Below are 17,716 nucleotides of genomic sequence, written 5' to 3'. Positions count from 1 at the left end.
ATTGCTTCGGAATTTCTGCTGTATTTTTCGAGAAGGTACGCGTGGTACAAACGGACTCTCCACTCTGCGTGAAGCAGAATCGCAAGAAGTTTGATGAGCCACAACCCCGTACAACGTGACGGCTTTCCAAAGGGGAAACAGGCCGTTTTGTCCTTTCCACCAGCAGGCGGCGCTGTCCGAAGAGCCGAGGACAGTCCCGGCAGCGCCGCTCATCCCAGTGGGGCGAGATTTCAGCCAATCGGCTTGTGCGTTGTTAGCCGGTGGGAGAGTGTGGCAAGTCGGGAAATTGACAAACCTAGCCAGCGAGAAAGAACAGCTTGTAGGGGCAACAATACATATATTCTTGACGTTGTAGCCCAAAATGAGTTCAATTGGCACCGGGGTAAGCGACGAGTCTTTGAAATGTCTGCCATTATGGCGGATAAATTACTGTATCTTAGCAAAGTTGGGCATTTTTAGAACTAAGCGTTTTCCGGCCTTTTTAGCTAGCCGTACGTGAGCGGTGAGGTCCGCTGAATTTCGGTGGCTTCTTGTTGTGCTTTCAGTCATGAACGTGTCTGTCACGGAGAGGTTGTCTCTCTTGTACTTTGTTTTTTATTTTTTTTTTTGCTCTGTGAGATACGCTGCAAGGCGCTGATAACGATTGTCCGGAGGACTGTGCGGACTTGTATGCTTGCTGAGTCACTAGCTCGGTCGGCGATGGTGAAAGTGAAAGCGATTGGTACTTGTAGCAATTTGTTAGCAACTCATCATAGAGTCAGTACTACCCATTCCTTCCTATTATATTTATATTTTATTTCCTTCCTATTTTATACATTATTTAATTATAGGAAGGCAAGCATGACTTTGGGCGGGGGGGGGTCTGTGGGAATGATTGGGTTTTAAGTCATGTTACCGTTGCCTGTATTGTTGTTTTTCCATTTTGAAAGAGTAGAAATGATAAACAATATTCAACACAAGGTGGAACACAAGGCAGAAATGGAAAAGATGTGCTTTGAATTGTTATATTTTAACGTGTAATTCGATATTATAATTGTAATTCACCGGGTGCAATCAGAGGCTTCTCTATTTAAGCTCGTTAAAACAACTCTGCACAGAAGAGTACTATATTTTTGTCTAATACCTAGATTGGGGCACGGGGATGCCACGTTTACCATTTGTTGTTTTTTTTCATTCGTAAAGCAAAATGACAAAGACTTGACGTGAATTAATGTGATTGTCACAGACACATCTCAGAATAATTTACCAATTTGTTTCGAATTATGGCTGAATAGCACAGATGGCACCCATGTGAGCTACACTGATGTGATGTATGAACTCTGAAAGAAGTGGTTTCACAGAGCTCAATCCTCCCGTCTGATTGTGGTTGTACACCTCTGATTTCAGTATGATTTGTCTGCATCTACATTCTCCCCAGACGGGAGAGTTTTTCAAGTTGAATACGCCATGAAAGCAGTAGAAAACAGCAGGTGAGTCTTGTCTCCTCTTTCTGAACTGTGAATGCAGAAAGGAGTTGGTGTTGTGAAGAAAATTGCAAAGGCATGCTTAACGTTTTGTACACCTTTGCTGCTGATGTGCCTGTTAGATACTTAGTGCTGCGCAAAACACATGTGATTGTCGTGAGCTGCTGCATGGCAATGACTTTGAAGACTAGTTTCCACTGGCATTTCAGCGGTAAAACTAAAGTGATGTCATGGCTCCAGGAAATATTGATTCAGTGGGTACAAAGATAGAGAAGTGTGTGTGTGCAGTGTACTATATTAGTCCCATCAGAAGCTCAGAATATTTTTTGATTGTTTGCTTCAGTCCATTGGTTTTTAAGAAGGGACTAAACACCTGGTCTGTTCATACTCTTTGGATTCTCCCAGCCAGAATTTGCTCTCATTGCTGCTACTAAAATGGTTTTTGTTTCCGTTCTGTAGCACAGCCATTGGGATCAGGTGCAAAGATGGGGTGGTGTTTGGAGTTGAAAAGCTTGTCCTCTCCAAGCTGTATGAAGAGGGTTCAAACAAACGCATCTTCAACATCGACCGGCATGTGGGAATGGTAATGTCTGTTTCAGCATTTCACCAAAAAAGGCTAGGCTGCGAGTTGGCATTCTTTCACACTTTTAGATGTAAAATACCCATTAGAAAAGATGGTAAAGGAGCATAAAGATGCCTTTCGTTTTGCCCCACAGGCGGTGGCAGGACTCTTGGCAGATGCGCGATCTCTTTCGGAAATTGCGCGAGAGGAGGCTTCCAACTTCAGGTCCAATTATGGTCATGACATTCCCTTGAAGGTAGGAGATTTTTTTAACAACCATAAAATAGTCCCTAAGCCACCATTATCATCCCATTAAAAAGAATGGTTCATTTTCGTGTAACTTCTGACGAAAGATGTTTAGTCCTTGACCTCTTCATTCGAAAGAGAAGTAGAAACTGACAGAAGTTACCAGTACGCACAGTGACAGATCACATTTACTAGGAGGAAATACCTTCTTGAAAGAAAATGGTGTTTTTTTCTGATATTGCTTTGACAAGAGGCAAGATTTCATGTAGAAGATGTATTTATTTCACAGATGCCTTCACACAAGGAAGGCAACATTTGGTAAAAACAGCAACTGAACTGTATTATGTAACTTCTGCACTGTTTATTTTTACAATTTTAAAGAGATTCCGTGTATGGTCGGCTTATTCTGGGGTAGTAGCATGGAGTGATAGTCTGATTACAACTTCTGTCTTATTCTTGCAGCACCTTGCTGACAGAGTGGCCATGTACGTGCACGCGTACACCCTGTACAGTGCGGTCAGGCCCTTCGGGTGCAGGTAATGGGATTCAATCTTTGTTTATTAACAGTGGCGAATAACTACTTTAAAATACACTGTACTATGTGCCTGTGTAAGTAAATGACAAAGTTGAACTGAATTTCCATGTGTATTGTAGTTTCAGCTGTAGGCAAATCTAGTAAAATACAGTATCTGGGGCTGTGATGTACAGTTAGAATATTGTGAAAAGAGAGACATGGCTGCTATAATAAAGAAGCCTTATAGTTCTGTTTAAGTCCAGCAATCGGCCCTAGTAAACTAAAATTAAATGAAAATTGGCATTAAATACTTTAGTGAAATGCTTGGTCTTTCTGTAATTATAGTCTTATGTTTTTCTATCTCACACAGTCTCTTGTAGATTTGTCAGTGAGTTCCACAGTTGTGGTGCTGCTGCACACGTAAAGGCTCTGCTGTTCTGTGTGTGGAGCCTGAATCAGCAGAGTAAAACAGCCTGAATCAGCAGATATCGAATAAAGGGCTCGATTATAATCATGCAGTCGGTCTTTAAGATAACTTGGAGCTAGACCATTCAGTACTTTCTGGGTGAGCAGGACAAGCCTGAAGTCTACTGTAATTTAACAGGGAAACAGTGTAACTTACACAGGGCAGGAGTTATGTACCGATGCGGAGTACTTCTCATTAGCATGTCTTCATTCCTTGTACAGGAAGCCAGTGTAGTACTTTAGAAGATACCCTGGTGAATAAGGCATTACAGTAGACCACTCTGACTGTAACTCTCCTTGCTTGTTCAGCTTCATGCTGGGGTCGTATGACGAAGACGATGGTCCCCAGCTGTATATGGTGGACCCTTCAGGAGTTTCTTACGTAAGCAGGTCCTTTGTTATGCCAGATAAGTGGAACACTGAAGGTCTGGACAGATTTTAATGTCTTATTCCGTTATCTTGTAATCTTAATAGTTTTCCATTGTCGCCAAAGAAGGCTCCACAGCCGAAACGTGTTTTCTTTCTTCTTTTTTCAGCATGGAATAAACCTATTACTTGTTCCTGTTAGTGATGTTGAGTTTCTAAAGACAATATTGACAAAAGTGTCCATTTTAGTGTAACTTTCATGAGACATTATTGCACTTTTCTCATTTTTGCTTTCAAGTAAGCTTTTTGTACTTCTGTTTGTTTTAAAACATTTTTTGTACCTTGAAATTAAAAGCCTGCATCCAAAATAAGTTATATAAACTTGAAAGGGAGGTAAGAGAGACTGAGATTTGTCAAGATTGCAGCAGATGGCTGGCCTCCCTCTGTGTCCCTCTTGGGAGTTTTTCAGATGACAGTTTGGCGTTTGACTGTGATGCACAGCTAAGGGCTCACATGTGAAGACATGTCCCTGAAGGAGTAAACTCCACTTTCCTCCTTTGGCACTGACATGGACATAAATTACCCTGGGGAGTAACTGCACTGGGCACGATACATGATACTTGCTGATTGGACAAGAACACTGCTGTTAGAAATGCCCATCATTTGTCATCTTGCTGTAAAGGTTCTGCATGCTTCTTGTATTAAAAAATAAATGTCCATTGTTGGATGGTTAAGGAAATGCACACTTTTGTTTTAAAATCAGGGTTACTGGGGATGTGCTATTGGAAAGGCAAGACAAGCTGCAAAGACAGAGATTGAAAAACTCCAGGTACTGTACATTTTTATTAACAGACATTTTGACTTTATACCCATGCCCCATTTGTATTTAATTACGCTTTAATATAACTATATATGTGACAAAATATATTTGCAATTGGGGCTTTTTGTAATCTTGTGAGAGCCGAGTGATCCACTCCACCTGCCAGTCTGGTCAGGTCTCGGTGATCTCTGCCACCATGTGGGCACCTGGAAAGCCACGAGAGCCCTGGCTTCTGATTCCTAACTGTACACCGGCGCTTGCGGAGATCCAGTCACGCGATCTGGGCAGGAACACAGGACTCGCAGGCTGATCCCCGAGTGAGATCCTTCGCTTCCTGAGCCTCGGGTGTTTTTAGGTTTACTAATGAAACAAGACATCCTGTTATACTCTGGCTGGCACAGTGTTATTCCTTATTGCAGATGAAAGAACTGACCTGCAGGGAACTGGTAAAAGAAGTGGCTAGAATGTAAGTCCTTTTTTTTCCCCCCAAATGTCTTGATACAAGCTTTTTGTAAAGTCATCCAGTCAAATATGTATAAAACCAATATAACCAAATGAGTGGTATTGTAATTAGAACATGCCAAATCTGATTAAAAGAACAGTGAGATTAGCAAGGTGGAAGTCGTTTGCCTGTAAATCTTCAACTTGACACCAAAAATATTTTGTTCTTATGGTCTGAAAGAGTGCTATTTAGCTATTTTTATATAGTAGTGGGGGGTTCAGAAAATATTTACTATAGTGGTTTTCTCTTTAATTTCAGAATCTACATTGTCCATGATGAAGTAAAAGATAAAGCCTTTGAACTGGAACTCAGCTGGGTTGGAGAAGGTAGTTTAATTTTGATCCTTTATTTGTCTTTACACTTTTATATTGTTATTATAATGGCCTTCCAACAGCTCGTCTTTGTAAATTTAGAGAACAATTGGTTATATGTTTTTGCGGCATACAATTGTGCTGAAAAAGACAGTGCTGCCAGGCTATAAACATTGCAAAAATAATGAGCGTTCTCTAACTGCCTGTAAGTGTTGTCATGCTGCTGAGCTAATTTTTGTTTTATGATATTTGAGGATCAGGTGTACAGTTTACAGATATAACACTTTCAAATTATTGTGTAAGATTATGGATGGATTGAAAATTGGAATGTTGAAGCAGCTGTATTGTGTGTGTGTGGTAAAAAACACTGTACCTTTGTATCGGTCTTGCAGTCCTCAAAGAACCACTTATCAAATCACGCAGTCCTTGGGTGTTAGGTGTCGTTTAGTAAGGCTGATGTTTGCAGAGACTTGTGAAGATGATCTGAAGATGTAATCAATTAAACTTTATAACCATGGTTATTGGGTGCGGTTTACTACCTATGGCTAAAAGTTTCATGTGATTCTTTTCTGTATTTTTCCAGTAACAAAGGGCAGACATGAACTGGTACCGAAAGACATCAAAGAGGAAGCCGAGAAATACGCTAAAGTAAGCATGCCAAGAAAGATAAACACATATTGAAGGTATTGAGCTATTCACTTCGCATTTCTAACACATGGTCCTTTCTTTGCAGGAATCTCTAGAAGAGGAGGATGAATCTGATGATGATAATATGTAAAGCACTCTGTTCAGCATTTTCTTTAATGTTTTCATAAAAAAAACTATCTTAAATAAAACTGTTGCAATTGATTTTTTCTACATTCCGTTTATTTTTTACTGACATCATTCTGTATTTTACCAGTTTTTAAGCAATCAAAGGATACGAACAAGATGAAGCTTGTTTAGTCGCTAGTAAAGTGAACCAAGGATCTCATCCAGCTGTTTCCTAAAGCCAAGATATTGGCTTTGTAGCTACAGCATGACAGGGTAGCTTGTATCTTGTGATCAGTTTTCTATTTTGTGTTGCATAGCTGACTCTGAAATAGACCATGACTTTGTGAATACTTTAAGGATTTAGTTCTTTTAGTCTGTCAGAGTAGGACATCCATTAGAGTTTGGGAATGTAACTGATCACTCTTCTCTTAACATACTCTAATGATATATTTTTTTATAATACCATGATACAGATTATCTATATTAGGTGACATTGTAAAATTTACTGTAGAACTTTTTGTTTGCCCTTTTATCGTTGCTTTCCAGAATTGTAGAAGGAAATGCCAACGTTAACTTTTTCATAGGGGACACACCAAGTCTAAAGAAGCTGTCTATCTTATTGAGAATACCTGCAATACTTTTCAATTGTCTACATTCCATTTCATCTGCCATGTGTTTTCTAAAACTTGATTTGAGTTTGTCTTTAACTGTCAATTGGTAATTTAATTGGAAAATGTTGTCAGAATTACAGAAAACTTATTAAATGTGAAGGCATTAATATTCCACATGTCAAAGAACAGAAGATTTAGCTCTTACTTTAAGTAACCATGTGGTGTATAGAACATGCAGGCAATAGTACTTTCTTTTATACATTTCTAGTTAACCTTTAGCCTTTTCCTAATGACCACTGGAATATGATTGCTTTCACAAATTTGTATGTGGCTCCCTTAGGTGGTGCTGTTGTTTAAGAAAATTCTGGGCAGAGATTTACCTAAACACCTGTGGGCTAACTACGGCTCGCCAGCCAGTTTAAACCAGCCCTTGAAGTAAAAAATAAGAGTCAATATTTGCCATATTCCACCTTGTTTGGTGCTGTTTTTTTCTTACATTTCATTATTCTTGCGTTAGAGGGCGCACGAACACTTTACCACGGTGGCTCCAAACTGTGCATCGCGCCGCCTTGGGGAGGTGCCATTGTCGGTCAGGGGTGTTGCAGGTATCGCCAGTCAAAGAAGGTTTATTACAAGCAAAACCCGCTGTTTCTGCACACAATGTTGGAGTCGCGCGCTACCTAGCTAGATTGTGTCACACGACCCTAGGCAAGACTTGGCAGTCTGTAAGCAGCGTACCAGTTGACCGCGGCTTCGGTGTTTCGTGTTTCTATGAGTGGTCATTTTGTGAGTTTTCTGTTACACGATCGCAATGGAGAGGTTTTCAAACGTGAGTAAAAAATGTGAAGGACATAGAGCTTAGTTCTAAAGAGAAATGGAAACCAAATACAGAAAGTATGACGGCAGCTTCTTGAATTTCTGTTTCGCGTGCACAATCGTGGACACTGAAGAATGTCCTCAGTGTGTTGTCTGCCTTCAAGTGTTGGCTGCTGAGAGCATGCTCCCCAGTAAATTGAAATGTCATTTGGAAACTGTTCACAGTAGTTAGATAAGTCTCGTGAGTATTTTTCGTGCAAGTTAAATTAATGAACAGAAAGCTGCTTTTTCTAACCAAACTACAGTCCCCAGCAAAGTTCTTCTTTCATCATACAAAGTTGTGTACCGAGTAGCATAATGCAAAAACCCTCATACTACTGGAGTACCAAGGAATAAGCAACAGAGCTGTGCGAACTCTGCTTCCCTTTGCAATTTCCTGCCTTTGTGAGGCTGGGGTTTCAGCACTTGCAGTTATCAAATCCAAGTACAGATCAAGAGTCAATACTGAGAAGGAGATGTGTGTTGCCATTTAAAAAATACTACCCAGTATTTTTATTGAATTATGTTAATTTATTAAACAAGCCCACCTACCCATTAAGAGGCACAAACAAAAAGACATTGTATTTTTTCCCCCTTTTGTAAAAACATTCGTTAAATTTTTACTTTCTCCAAGTCATTTTATTTGCATTTTGCAAAGATGTTGACTTTCTAAAAAGTCATCATTAACCAAAATATTTGGATTTGAAAATGATTAAAAATAAAAATTGCATAATGTGGAAAATTTGACAGGTCAAGGGAGGCATGGACCCAAGCCGTTTGGGAACCCCTGCTTTACCAGTTTGATTCACCAGTCAGAGTGGACCCATCGCACTGTGAGGGAACCTGCGCCAACATGAGGGGATTGAAGAAGCAGAAAGTTGACAGTGAATGCAGAGCGTTCAACAAAGAATGGACTGCAAAATACTTCACAGAGGTTGGAACAAAGGCTATACGTTAAATTTGTAAGGAAAGTGTCGCAGTGTTCAAAGAATACAATCTCAGTTGGCATTTTTATACCAAACGTGAACTATGCTAGCAATCTGTCATGTGAGGAGTGGACTAATAGAGCTTCCAAACGGGGTGTTAGTTTACAGGCTCAGCAAAATGTATTTTTCCGCCCTTCTACTATCCAAGAGGCCAGCACAAAGGCAAGCTACCTGCCTGCATCTAAAATTGCTTAACAAAGCAAGCCGTTCTCTAAAGGGGAGCTTTTGTAGGAATGTATGATAGAAACCGCAGATTTTCTTCGTCCAGAGAGCAAGAGCAAATTTGAGAAAGTAAGTTTATCACACAGAACAGTGACCCATTGGGTCGAGGTACGTCTTCAAGTGAAGACTTGGCTTGTGGGTTGAATATCAAGTTTCATTCAGTTTTTTTAATATTTAAAATGTTTTAAATATTTTTTTCTCTCTGGTTATCATTAACCTTGAACTAATAAGCCTATGTTGGATTTTAAGCTTATATAGGGCATAGGAACAAGTAACAGGTTTATTCCATGTTGAAAGGAGAAGAGAGAAAACAACGTTTTGGCTGTGAAGACTTCTCCAGGTGTGAGCCTGAAGAAGGCTCAACTGAAGAAGGATTCACAGCCAAAAAGTTGTTTTCTCTCTCCTCTTTTCAGCATGGAATAAACCTGTTACTTGTTCCTTTACAGACTACGCATGCTGATGCAGCTACCCACCTGAACTACTTATATAGGGCATAGGCTATCTGTAACAGCAGCCTGAAGTGGCCCTCTATTCAGTTTTAAAATTTTATGTGGCCCTTGTGCCAAAAACGTTTGCCCACCCCTGACCTAAAAGAATGGAAAACAGCACTAAAGGCATCCAAAAGGGTGTTATTGATTTCATACTTGACCATTAATGAGAATAATGGTCTGTTGAAAATTGTCTAGCTACGCAAGCAAAATAATCCCATTTCAGTGAAATTTGGCTAAAGAGATATTTATAAGATAAACAGCAGTGTGGAGATTACATGGGCTCAAATTAAAGACAAAATTAAATTAAAGATCAATTTAGAGTTTCTTAAAATTACACTGATAAATGTTGGTATAAATCTTTTTAATAGCATTTTAGTTATGAGCACCCAGTGTAAGGAAACTGAACCTGACAATTAAGACAGATAAGAAGCAGTCTTTGCTCAAATGGAAAATGGATTAAGCAAAAGAAAATAGTTTTTTTAATTCTAAGCAACACTCTGGTTTCAGCACAATACAAGAAGCCGGGCCAGATTCTGAAAACCTTTAGAAAATGCATGCTTGCAGCTAAACAAGGTTATTTAGTGAGGAACTAGAATGCTTAGTCACGTTTTGAAAGTAAGATTCCATTAAATGTACAGCTGCAGTCTTAGTACAGAAACATTACACTGCAAGGACTTGAACCTTGAACTGCACAAGCAGAAGTGCCAACCACCAGTGTAGCACACCACAAGACGCTTGCAGTACATAAAATGAAAATCATCAATTTTCATGACTCTATGTTAACTAAGGAGGGCATAGAATTATATACTCAGATCAGCTTGGAAGGAAAAATGTTCAGTTTTAAAAAATGTCTACAGTACACTTAACTCACACCTATGTGTGTTACTCTTCGATATATTTTAGACCTAATGTTTAATGTATTAGGAATATCTTCATGCTCTGTGCCTGTGGGTGGAGTAGGAGGTCAGTGCAGGAAGCAAGGAAGAGTGTTGCCCAGCCCACAACACTGAATATCACTCCAGCAGCCTTACTGCTGTTACTCTCAGAAAGACGGAGTTTGGTTTTCTTAACCTACTTCCACATGCCCGCCACTGCCAGGACAATACTACACCCAACTTACTATGAAAATATGCCATGCTTATGCTTAGAAAATGGATGGATGAATTCCTATGTGCATACAGAGTAATTTGTGCAGAATTTCCTAGCTAATGGACACAGCTGGGTTCAATAGGAGAAATTTACTTCTAGAACAAACAATTCCCCAATGTCCTCAAGTAACAGGTTCAGTTGGCTGCCATTTCTAATTTAATATCTATTTTTTCAGTTTAAACAAAAATGCATCTTTTTTCTTGCACGTGGCCTAAGGTCAGAGCTTCTCCACTCAATGCATAAGCTGTTCTCTCTTACGTAACTACAAGATTAACGATCACTCCATCCAGTGTCCACCAACGTGCACTAGGACTAATCTGGTTATGTGTACTAACTACAGCATCTGACAACAGCTGCATTAGAAATGGTGAGATCGTGTATCTTTAACCCAGTGAAGGGATGTCTACAATCTTTGAAGTTCCTTAAATACTAAAACAAAATTACATTCCATGTCAATGTTAAGAATGGCAACAAGAAAACACTAAAGGACTGGTTGCAGCCCAAAATTAAGCCTTTTGATTACTGCATGAGAAAATGGCAAGTTCTTTAAACTGTAGAGCTGTCAGTCTGAATATGCACAGTCATTTGCTTCTGTGCAACAGCAAACTGAATCTGTACAAGAGGTTCAACAGCAGTATTACTGTACTTATCAAACTCAAAAGAAATTATAATGGTTAAAACCTAATTCACAGTGAGTACTCAACTGCAACAATCAAGATTTTGTAAAGTCTTCCAGTTCTGAGTCCAGAATGTTAACCACTACTCCACACTGCTGCCCACTGTGGGTTAGCACCACAGCTCTTTTAAACCGAACCTGCAGCTTTTAACTTAATGGCAGAGCTGAAAGCTTGCTTCCTTTGATAGGGGGCAAAAGCAACTTTCTCTGATCTTCGCTCACCTAAACCCAGGAGTCACGCAGCTCTCCAGCAGCTGCAGGACTCCTTGCCACCTCCTGACTTCTGATTTGAAACGTGATCACAAACTGGGTCAACTGTTTGTTGCAAAGTCTTGCAGGAAAGTACTCAGCAGCTGACACTACAATGTTTACTGAGTCATTAGACAACCCTCCTTTATCTCTGGGCAAGTATGTTACAGTGATAAGAATGACAAAGCACTACAATGAATGTAGTGCTACTTGCAGTAAACAAGTAACAAACCTGCACTAGGAATTAAAATCCTTCCTTTTCACAGATTTCACTAGGCGGCTGACCTTCATATTCCATCCCAGTTATGTCTGAGCTGGCTGGGAATTGAGAAAACATCATGTCTTAGTTCCAACCCCCTGTCCTGGCTGAATGAATGGTTAGACAGCAGGCTGCAAATTGCTCACAAATCACACCCTTGCAGTCGTTAAGCAGCTGACACCGACCACATTTTCTCTCCTTTTGTTTTTTACGCATTTAAACCCGCAGGCCTGTCATCCTTCAAACTAAAAGCAGTCCAGCAGAAAGACAGAAACAAGACGTGACATTTCCTAATGTGCTGTAAAGCAGGCTCTCCAATGACAAAATCTTACATGGAAACACTTTTCTGGTTGAAAAAACTAACAGACACACTTTCTGCTTCATTTGTAATGTCGCTCCCAATTTTAAAACAAAGTTCTAATGTTGAAATGGAGCGATTTCTACATTTTATATAAAATATCTCATTCATTTTTACCTTCCGACCTTTTACATTCACATTCTTTTGCCTTCTTGCACCTTCCCCTTGTTTTCCAGACTACGTCACTGACACACCACAGCACGGCAGCTCAGAGGATGACATCTGTGTGTGGAAGGACAATAAATGTCCATGTCCTTTCCAATCGCCAACTCGTGTCCCCTCGCTCAGCGGGGCTAGCGCTGCAAGGCTCAGCTTTCTAGAACAGCGAGATACTCATCTCCTCTGAGCTTCTCGGCTGCATTCCTTGGGCTCCTTTGGACAGGAATTGGACCAACAAAACTACTGCAGGGATCTGCAATGGACTCCGGACAAAGACTCTTTATACACATATTTATGTCCGCACACACTAAATGTGCACACATGAAACACTTCAAAAACCGAATACTTTCACACACAGTATTTCTGCAATTGTAACCACTTAACCTGCTTGAATTTAAGATTGTGAAGGTGTGATCTACCCGAGAGCTCAGTCAATGCTCACATCCCCTCTTCGCTCTCCTTGCCACCTGCCACTTAAATAAGAAACGGCAGAGGGCAGAACACGGTAAGAAACGTGTGCCTTCGAGTCTGCAGGTGCAACAGCGATGACTCCATGTTCACTGGGCCAACAGACTTGGTAGCTTAATCACACTTTTAGGATGCTACAGCTCAGTGGGTGTAGTTACATCCTTTGGGAATGTTGCAATCCAACTGGACAGGACATTCCCAGCCATGCCGTTAATGTGGATGCTCTGGCTTCTGTCAAGAAGCCGCTGGACAAGGTCTTCAGGTTAATGAGCTACTAGCAGCCAAACAAGCCAGCTGGGTTGAACGCATTCCCGATTTCTTATGCCATGTTCATTCCAGGCCCTTCAATCCACCATCAGGTTCCAGCGCTGCTACAGCCTTGAATGGATGCCAGAATACTCAACTGCACTGAATAACCCAGTGACAGGATGACCAGGCATCATGTAAGCAAAGCCACAACTAATACTGCCAACACAACTGGGCTCGAGGTGCCCGCCCCTACAATACTCATTTCGACATTGCCAAGATACACGGCTGCGCTTTGAGCACCATCATGGATGACAGCCGGCTCTAAGGAAAAACAGTGAATGGTTTGGCATTGGGAAGATCTGTGTAGGAAGAGGACTTGATTTTGTTGGCCACAGGTTAATAGAACAGGTGAGTCATTAACGCTAATTTTAGGAGTCTGGGAGTCTGCATGTTGACGTTGATGGTAATTTCACTGTACTTCCTTACTCTGACTGCAGTTCGAGACCTGAGATGCACTGTATTTCCTTCCTGACATCCCTCATCTTTTACAGTACCGGTAGATTTAGGAACATAAAGCATCGTTTTTGTAAGGGTCTTAACTCCTTCTTTTAAATACCAGCATGACTTTGTGTCCACTTTGTCATGAAGAGAAAGCTAATGTGACTCAATCATTATAGAACCAACAGGGGTGTGTCATATAAATTAGACTGTGGAAAACTGCCTGGCTTTTCTTCAAAGTGACAGATTTGTAAGGCACACAGACACTGAATTTCACAGTACCATTAGGTCACAACTTCTTATCAGTTTGTGCTGCTTTACTTCTTCTTACGCAATCTCTTACGCATTTGTCCTTTAAATCCCTAGCTCATACTTATGATGGGCCTCATTAAGGCAGTTCCTGTGTAAGAGTAACACACAGCTGTACAGGGTACACTTCTTTGATTTCATTAGCAGCAAAAAGACATGAAGAACACATGTAAGTAACTGTGGAAAAAGTCACAAAGTCTATAATGGTCAGCAACTTACACAAGACCTACGTTAAGGTCAAGTATACTTTAATTCAGGTAAGTTTTAAGACGTGCACCTTGCCTGACCGCAGACATGACTATATTAATTATAAAATACAATACAACAGCTACCAGACAGCTACACCAATATCACGATTTGATGGTCTACACAACCTGCTGAAACAATAATGTGAAAAGAAAACTCAGCAGTTCAACACTATTCCCAGTGAAAGAACGCAGATCAGATCATCCTGTGGGGCACAGGTTACTTGCTGTTGACCCACAGAGCGCAATGGAGCTGCTTCACAACTAGGGATGGTGCCAGTACTCTGAAGGAGTGTGGTCTGACACACACACAGACACACCTTCCTGTGTGGAGCCTTCACTCCCTTCTCACACTTCCCTTGAAATGCAGAGTTAGACATGTCAGTTACCAGAACTGTCTGCCTGCTGTCCTCCTGCTGCCTGTTCAGAGTGAAACAAAGGGGCCTACATTCCTCAACAGTGTGGGAAACATTCACTCCGGCTGTGTCAGTGCTTCCCGAACAGCTGTCATCTCATTCTCTCCACACGTGATGACAATCGACTGCTGAAATGTATCCCACTGCAGTCCTTCCCAAAACGAGTGTCAACGCCCAATACCACTGTGAGGAGGATCTCTGTACTTCCGAGTCGAACGTGACATTTAGTTGTACATTTGAACAGTTCAAGTGCTCTCCATACCTAGGACTAAATCTCGGACTTTAGGTAATCATGCCATCATGCCAGGTGGATGCTGCACATTGGTGGTGGTGGAGGGGAGTCCCCATTACCCGTAAAGCTCTATATAAGTGTAAGCAATTAATATTATTTTTATTATTATTATTGCTGTGACTGCTCTGTTGTAATAGAATGCCCTTCCTCAGACCCTACACGAGACAAATTTATGGACTCTCTTCAACTCTAAACTCAAAACTCACCTTTTTACCAGGGCCTATGTCTGATTGTATTAGGTTCTATCTGTATAAAACTGTATGCTCTTGTTGTATGCTATTTTTTCTTTTTTATTATACTAATCATTATGCACAGCGTACTTGGTTAAGGAAAGGTGTTTTATAAATAAAAGATACTCTATTATTACATTTGGTAGAACTGAGGTACACCGACAATCAGAAATAATGTGTCTATCTAAGTAACCCAGGTATGCAAACTCAGAGAAGCTGTGTAAATAACCACAGGCTGCTACTGGTCCTATGGCAGGGTTTAACATTTAGATTGCTCCAGTAAATCCCGTGTTGTTTAAATAGGAATACTCCAGGTTGTCATTATAAATGAGAATATGCCCTTGATGGACTTATCCAGCTCAATAAAGGTTAACCTGAGGCTTAAGACAAGATGCAAAAAGATCCAAATACAATATAAGAACGATTGCACACGATTATTTAAGCATGTGGCATCCTCTGAGCATGTGTGACTACCCAGTGGTTTGATGGGCTGGACACTGATGTTAGACGTCATGGCGTTTTCAGGACCAAATCCAAACCCAATGAGCCTTTACTGTATGGGATACTCTGGAACAAAGCCTGAGGCAGTAGATTCCTCCTCCACCAACCAGCCTTGATCTGACTGACGTCTTTGCAGGAGACGTGCTGCGTCCCTCCTATAGAACTCCACTGGCTGCACACAGCGACCCAACGCCCCGTTCAGTAACTGAACATTGGTGTTTCCATGTTTTGTCCACTACCTGTAACATCACTTAAACAACAAAAAATAGTTGGACACGCTTAACAGGAAACATAATACTTCATAGTGTTCGCTGAGGTAAGGGTTTTCAGGACTTCCCCACTCTCAACTCCCAGTGACTACAGGTCTCCTTAAAAATCCTTCAGATTCTTCCAAGAGGCCTTTGCGCCACTGTAGTTCCTACAGATGAACTTTTCCTAACTTCCTAGCCTGACAGTGACTTTTCAAAAGGCTCGAGTTTCAGCAAGTGCCTAGGCCAAGACCGAAGCAACAACGCCCTTTATCTTCTTAAGCACTCCTTCACCTGTGAGGCTCAACCACAAGAAGCTCTGTCATTCTTGTACAGCTTGTACAGCAGCCATATCACCCTGCAACTCACAACTGGCAACCCACTGAAGCTAAGCAGGTGTGAGCCTGGTCAGTACCTGGATGGGAGACCTCCTGGGAAAAACTAAGGTTGCTGCTGGAAGAGGTGTTAGTGGGGCCAGCAGGGGGCGCTCACCCTGCGGTCCATGTGGGTCCTAATGCCCCAGTATAGTGACGGGGACACTATACTGTAAACAGGCGCCGTCCTTCGGATGAGACGTAAAACCGAGGTCCTGACTCTCTGCGGTCATTAAAAATCCCAGGGCTCTTCTCGCAAAGAGTAGGGGTGTAACCCCGGTGTCCTGGCCAAATTTCCCCCCTGGCCTTTACCCCATCATGGCCTCCTAATAATCCCCCTCTATGAATTGGCTGGAATCAGCTATCAGCATCAGCTATCTCCTCCCCACTGATAGCTGATGTGTGGTGAGCGTTCTGGCGCACTATGGCTGCCGTCGCATCATCCAGGTGGATGCTGCACATTGGTGGTGGTGGAGGGGAGTCCCCATTACCTGTAAAGCGCTTTGAGTGGAGTGTCCAGAAAAGCGCTATATAAGTGTAAGCAATTATTATTATTATTATTATTCTGCAAGCAGAATCCACACCACAAAAAAGGGCTGAGCTCTAGGGCTGAGCTGCATGTCCGAGAGTTTTCAGATACTAATCTTTGTTCTTTCTTTGCCCAATGGGTAAAGGAGTCCTCCCTCCACTGGAAAAAATCACAGGACTTCAAGGATACTTAATCATGCCCTTTGCTTTCCATTTTTCTCCTTGCTGGTTTTTAACTCTAAAAAGAACTTTGATTCCAGAAGCAGAGGATAAAAGACTTATCAGGGTACATCAGTCTGACTCAAGACACCTCTACCAATTATGACTTCTGTCAGCTTTTGAAAACTTCCAATTATGCAGCACACATTTCATTACTGAAATTTTTCGAAAAGGCATACTGCATTTCAAAATGTCGAAATCCTAACGCTTCTTAATCTTTTGAAGTTGGCAACCTATCTGACAAGCTACTTGGCAGAATACCACACCTTGTGACATTGAACCCACGTGACATTGAATAATATAAGACAATCTACATAATTATTATCTTGCGGAGTTGCAAAGGTTTAGCCACAGCTGTAGTAGCAAGAATACGGGAAAGTTATTACACAAAACGAAAAAAGTTGGAACTTAAAAAAAAAAAGCTGCAGTTAGTTTCATTTGTCAAACAGAAGTCAGCCACTTGGATACCATTGGCTGGCTATCCCGTTTGTTGGCGGAGATCTGCACAAGGAAAATGCATTCCCCTAACATCGACACTTTTAATTCATATTTTAGTATGAAATTACGATAATCGGTGTCCTTCCAAAAACCTCTGTGACGCAGCAGCCTTTCCAAATACTCTACCGGTCGGCACGACACAAGGGGAACACAGCTCTAGCTTGGCTTGAACGGGACTGCAGATGCAATGTAATGCAAAACAACGTTTACTGCGAAGCACACAGCCGGATAATGTTCTGCAACGAGAGAGAAATCCCTCTTCTCCGTCGGATGCGACAATCCCGCAAGTTTCCTCCCCAGCGTGCGTCCACACTCCGCTCACGAGACGCCTGTTTACTTTACACGTCCCTCCCCCCTCCTCCCGCTTCCGGTGGCGCTGCGCTGACGTCACCGAGCAATAGAAAAGACGCCATTGCTCGCAGACAGCCTTCATTTGACCTTTTTTAAAAAAACATTTCGGAAAAGATCCTTTCCTTTCGAGACAGCGAGGGGAAGACGCGCCCAGTGGCTTTCCCCGCTCCTGCGTGTACCGAATAACTGCACTTAGGACCCTAAGTAAGGAAGCAAACGCATTAAATATTGCAAAACCCACCTCTTCCGATCCGCCCTCCGCTCTCCCCGTAT

General features: G+C 41.6%; 1 protein-coding gene across 1 annotated transcript; it reads left to right on the top strand.

The window, feature by feature from the left end:
* The first annotated feature begins 243 nt into the window (after positions 1-243).
* On the top strand, positions 244-6,098 carry psma3 (proteasome 20S subunit alpha 3). Its single transcript, XM_006632149.3, has 11 exons — positions 244-382; positions 1,387-1,469; positions 1,923-2,046; positions 2,180-2,281; positions 2,734-2,807; positions 3,560-3,632; positions 4,380-4,445; positions 4,856-4,902; positions 5,197-5,264; positions 5,833-5,897; positions 5,983-6,098. Exons 1-11 carry the CDS (start codon positions 362-364, stop codon positions 6,025-6,027), a joined length of 768 nt encoding a protein of 255 aa, XP_006632212.1. The 5' UTR covers positions 244-361; the 3' UTR covers positions 6,028-6,098.
* Positions 6,099-17,716: the final 11,618 nt, after the last annotated feature.

The sequence above is a fragment of the Lepisosteus oculatus genome, chromosome 8 (assembly GCF_040954835.1).
Source record: "Lepisosteus oculatus isolate fLepOcu1 chromosome 8, fLepOcu1.hap2, whole genome shotgun sequence".
Lineage (NCBI taxonomy): Eukaryota > Metazoa > Chordata > Actinopteri > Semionotiformes > Lepisosteidae > Lepisosteus > Lepisosteus oculatus.
Note: the sequence above shows the minus strand (reverse complement) of the source record. Positions and strands in the feature narration are given on the sequence as shown.

Coding starts and splice junctions, on each gene's coding strand:
- psma3 (XM_006632149.3), top strand. CDS start 362: ATGAGTTCAATTGGCACCGGG. Junction 2,808..3,559: donor GTCAGGCCCTTCGGGTGCAG/GTAATGGGATTC, acceptor TTGCTTGTTCAG/CTTCATGCTGGGGTCGTATG. Junction 5,265..5,832: donor ACTCAGCTGGGTTGGAGAAG/GTAGTTTAATTT, acceptor GTATTTTTCCAG/TAACAAAGGGCAGACATGAA.